Consider the following 5,233-nt stretch of genomic DNA (forward strand, 5'->3'; position numbering starts at 1 on the left):
TTGAAGTAGGCTTCGGCTAAAAAAGAGATTATGAGTCAATTGCAAAAAACAAACTCAATATGGCAAATCAACAAAAGTGATTCCGGTGCAGGACAAAAGATGTGAATTCAAAGAGATTTTAACATAAGCTCGGTGAAAAGCGGAAATGATAAGGTAAAATATGAGCTAAGGATGAGAATGAGAACAGCCCAGTTTAGCGAAATTTTTATAGGACCGGAGGCCAGTTTTAAAACTAGGACTCGTTTATTCAGCTAAACTGGTCTTTTAACATAAATATTGGAACAGCGAAAAGCGAAGTAATTTCCCTGAAATATTAAATAAAGAGAAGAAAGAAACGAAGAATGCGTCTTACCTCTAAACAATGGATACTTCTCCTCGAACTGTGAAAATCCCGCTTCATGACTATCACGAGTAATGTCGCTTTGTACACGAGCACCCATGTCTTCTTTATTTTTGTCTTTTAGCTCGTTGGTGTGAAAGAGCTTTCGACGAGAAGCTGAAAAGGAGTAAGTTACTAAGGTAAGCTTCAAATTTTTAATATAGCGGCTGCTAACAAAACTGAAATCAACAATCAAAGCAAATGTTGGTTTTTGAGGAGAGTGGAAACCGGAGTACCCGGAGAAAACCTCTCCGGATGCAGAGTAGAAAACCAACAAACTCAACCCAAATCAAGTCTTTATTTTAAAGACATACGAAGCCGAGTCTGGGAATCGAACCCGGGCGACATTAGGAGGCGCGTGCTCTCACTACTGTGCCCGCATCACTGAACCACTAACATAACAATCGGCTTTACCGTTAACTTCATCTTCACTCGCTTTTGCAAATGTCCCCTTCAAGATTTTAATTTCTTCCTTTAAGCAAAAGTTTTGCTTCTCCAATGCTCTTTCTCTCTCTAAAGAATGAAACAAAAGCAAAAGTAAAACTGAAATATGACTCGTTAGTCCTGAAGTGAATTAATATAGCTATAATCATCTATAGCAAAACTAGACACTGAGTTGTGTGCTAAATAAAATGCTCAGTGACCGTTTTAAGTGAGAATATTAAGTGCAATGTATGTTACTCTTTCATCAGCTGTTTTATCCGTCTCATTTTGATGTTTTACTGAGTAACAGTATGACAGGATTATTGTAACCAGCGAACTAAGTTTAATAGCCCATTTTCAATATAGCTTTTTACCTAGAACGATAAAGCAGTGGAACAATTTGCCCGCCACACTAGCCACAGCATCAAGTCTTAATGGTTTTAAGAGTGGAGTATGTGAGCCTGCGAATACAGCCGCCTCCCATATCATCGGTAGGTACATCGTAGAGAGGGAATACTTGTAATATGGTAAATGTAAATGTAAGACTTTGGATCTTTTGATGTCAGCCTTTGAACATAGCGCTTTGATCTCTTTCCGTTCTGGGTCCGTGAACACCTACCTTTAGCTGTTTGAAGTTTAGTCTTCAAATCTTCACATTCCAAATTCTTCTTCATGAATTTCTCGTTGGCCAAAATAGCAGAGTTTTTCACCTTTGTTAGCTGACCAACAGTTTCCTCCATCTTTTGCTCAAACTCATTTTCTTTTTTCTTGTGACAGTTGTTCATCCTTGACAGCTTATCGTTTAACTGAACGATTTCTCTTTCCTTTTCTGAAATCGATCGAATTGTGGGAGGTTAAACAAGGATGTTATTCTGTCACGTATCATATTCTATCATCAATTATTCTCTCTTCTTTGAGGAAGGTACAGTTTGGCTAGTGTAGTAGGCGAGGGTTATTCTGACTTGGTAATTTCAAAACGTGTGATTCTCTGTCTCACAATTTCTTTTTCTATTTTTGTATCAATCATTTGTTTCGTTGTTCACTTACCCTGACACTTGGTCTTGAGGGATGCCAATTCAAGTTGCAATTCTTTTTCTCTCTAAGAAAAGGAAGATATTTATTAGCTTACGCTTTCGAATTTATAGCTATCTACATGTTTACATTCATATCTACATATTCCAGCACTCGGCAAAGCCCCTTTTTTGACTTACTGTATGGCTGTTTCTGCTTAGGTGGCCTCATACACCACAAGCCTTTTTGGAGACATCGGCCACTTCTAAGGAGAGGACAGGACAGCCGCCATACCGGAGACTTCATCGAATAGGGTGTGGTTTTTGAACATCCCACAGGGAACTTATGAACGTAGAAGATGTTTGTAAGACGGCTGGGGCTTACCCTTTATAGTCCTGTCCGAGAAGACTTAAAAATCTAACCATTTGCAGATAAAATTACAATTCTAAAATCTTGAGTATTGATCCGGCCGGGGTTCGAACCCGCGACCTCCCGTATGACAACCCGATGCTCAACCAACTGAGCCTTAGTGCGTGGCTATACTGGACAAAGTATCCAAACTTAATAATGATTGACAAAAGGAAACTACAGGGAAAAAAATCAACCAGAGCTCAATGCTCGCCGGAAGCCTTAGCATGGGCGTACTGTGTTTAATTTAGGATAACCCGATTAATTCTTAACCTGGTATATCCCTTTCTTGCGCTCTGATATTTAGCTTACTACATCCCCGTTTTAAGCTTTGGTGCTGTATAAAATTTCCAAGGATCCATTCGTTTAAAATTTAATTAAACAATACTGAATTTGCAGTTGTTTGATATGAGATTTGTTACAGGAAAACTCACATCCAATGCGCGCTCATAAATGTTGTTAAATATATGAATTTTATCTGTTTGAGGTTCTAAAGAAAAATTGCACTTAAGTTTTTTCCCGAGGTTTTGAGATGATGCTTTTTTTTCTATGAGTAAATTTCAAAACATCGAAATCTGTGTATTCATCCTCTGGTTGCCATTTATTCAGGAAATGATTGGAACGTTGCGTCACAGAAACGATGGAGTTTTTTTGCATGCGCTCATCATTTAAACCTGCAAAAAAAATTAAATTCTCTCTGGAAAAATCACTTTTAAAACTATCATGAGACAAACTCGGGCACCACGTCGGATTGTAGGGAAAGGAAACTACTTCAACCCGGCCAAGAGTTTCAAGTTGACTTTTCAAGAAAAGGCGCTTAACTTTAGCAATTGCAAGCAAATATGTTTCTTAAGGGATAGCGCGAGTAAGCGAGTAACATAAATAAATAAATAAATAATATTTTCAAGAAATAAGCAACCATAACATGGGATCTGCCTTCTGTACAAGTGTGCGTGTGGTCTTTGAAAAGGCAACTCCTACCTGCTGAATATCCTCACGTGATGCATATGAGGCCAACTGGTTTGTGGTTGGTCCTGCCGCATTCCAGTCTCTGGTAGAAAGAAAACTCTGAGAGGCGAAAGTTTCGCCATTTTCAACTTCTCCCGACACTTGACTATTCATATGGTTAGCTAGTCCACCTGGAATAGCTTGCACATAAGCAGTAAACATTTTTGAACTTTTGCACAGTAAACTCTGAACAAAGCCGCGAAAAAAGATGTTTCAATTTAACAGTTGTTATGGCAACTGTCGTCATAATTGCTGAGCTTTAAGTTCCGTTCCCAGGCTTCTTTCACTTTCACATTCAAAGCAAAGTTCAACACAATCTCGTCCCCAGAGTCCGCTTTTTTTTCGGTCAGCACCAAGAACACGGACTCTGGCCACTTCCAATTTATGCGCAGTCGTAGTGAAGGTCCATTTTTATAACCGTTGACAACCGCTGTTGTTTCAAATTTCTGAACGTGCGTAGACGAGCCGGAAGTCCTTGATGTGCGGACTTCCTGCCTTGGAAGTGACCAGAGTCACTGTCCGTGTTCTTGATGTAATGCTGACCAAAAGAAAAGCGGACTCTGGGGACGAGATTGAGTTCAACCACTCATTGACAAATATTGGATGGCGTTGAGGCAGTCTATAGGCTACTTTCCAATTTGAATTGCATTGTCTGTCCGGAATTGAGCTTTCAATTACGCAGACGCGCATCATGTGAGGCGTGAGTGGTTGAATTCGCGCGGCTTGTGGTTGGCAAAGTAGCCCTTGCAGATGTATCATTTCACGAATTTCAAATGCGTTAAGAGTGATTGTTGACTTCCTGTTGTTATTCTTAAATGCGCCGCAAAATCCTTGTATTTCATCGCCTTGTCTAGGATTTTGTGAGAATGAAATAGCATCTAGCATCTCGATGAGTAAAGAACCCTCGTCTTTATTAACAAAAATGATACGACTGAAATTAACCAAAACTTACAGAAAAAATATGAAGTCAAGCCACTATTCTAAAATATCAAAATTTGGAGTAGTAAAACCACTGCCCTTTTTCATTTCCATTGTCCAAGAACAAATATCTAAAATTGTGATGAAAATAATAAAAGGAGAACTGGAGAACTGTTAGAAAAGAGTAAAGCGCATATAAAGCGTATCCATGCGTCTGTTTTGTCAGACATTTTTGTGGCTATTTGCGACAACTTTGATGCTTTATGATGCTTCAGTCTCGATGCCGATGGGCAGATGGCATCAAGGACCGCATGAGAAACTGCACGGCAATTGCGAGAGTGAATGGACAATGGGTACAGTGCGTCTCTGAGCCCGACTTAGAGCATTGGATCAGCTGAACTCAGTTCATGATGCATACGAGATCATTAATTCGTTTTCATTCTGCCGGGCTGCCCAGAAGCAGAGTATTCGAGGAAGATGCTTTTCTGCCTTAACTGTACCTAATCCTCACCCCCCCCCCCCCCCAACCCCCACTACCACATGTATTAGTTTCCAGTTGAGCTCGTACATACTAATCGCACATGGGCAAATGGCTGATGATTCTTCTCTCTCAAGGAAAAATTATCGCGAATAACATTTAACAAAATGGCCAAGACAAGAAAGAAAGGATCGGGGACGGACAAACCTTTAAAGAAATCAAATAGCAGTATGAATCCAGGTAAAAAGATCTTGCTTGGAGGCGACGTAGTCGTATAGTTTCTGCAAGCTCTACGTTTACTAAGACACTACTCCTATATTTATGGTCCTTTTATTAAATAACTAATCTCTTTGGTGGACTGAAGAGATTAAATTGGTTGGTTAAAATAATTCATAATAATGTAATATATTAATAAAGCAATATTGATAATAATTCCCAAAGAAACCTTAGGTGAACTAACTAAGCTTTCTTTAGGAATTATTTTTATTGAGCTCAAAGCTCAAAGCTACTCGTTTACTGACAGTTTAAGAAACAAGTGTAAACAGACTTGTGTGACACCAGAACAGGCTAGGTATCACAGGCACTGTACGAATAATTGTAGAGAAAAG

General features: G+C 39.3%; 1 protein-coding gene across 2 annotated transcripts in view; it reads left to right on the forward strand.

The window, feature by feature from the left end:
- Window positions 1-4,701: 4,701 nt before the first annotated feature.
- The window catches only part of LOC137974840 (uncharacterized), an 18,673-nt gene continuing 18,141 nt past the window's right edge, over window positions 4,702-5,233 (forward strand). Inside the window, exon 1 of one of the 2 annotated variants that reach the window (XM_068821834.1) lies at window positions 4,702-4,865. In XM_068821834.1, coding sequence (XP_068677935.1) covers window positions 4,793-4,865 — 73 coding nt within the window. In that variant the 5' untranslated portion in view covers window positions 4,702-4,792. The remainder of the gene's footprint in view (window positions 4,866-5,233) is intronic. The other variant, XM_068821833.1, reaches the window with a different exon arrangement.

This window comes from Montipora foliosa, chromosome 11 (genome assembly GCF_036669935.1).
Source record: "Montipora foliosa isolate CH-2021 chromosome 11, ASM3666993v2, whole genome shotgun sequence".
Classification (NCBI taxonomy): domain Eukaryota; kingdom Metazoa; phylum Cnidaria; class Anthozoa; order Scleractinia; family Acroporidae; genus Montipora; species Montipora foliosa.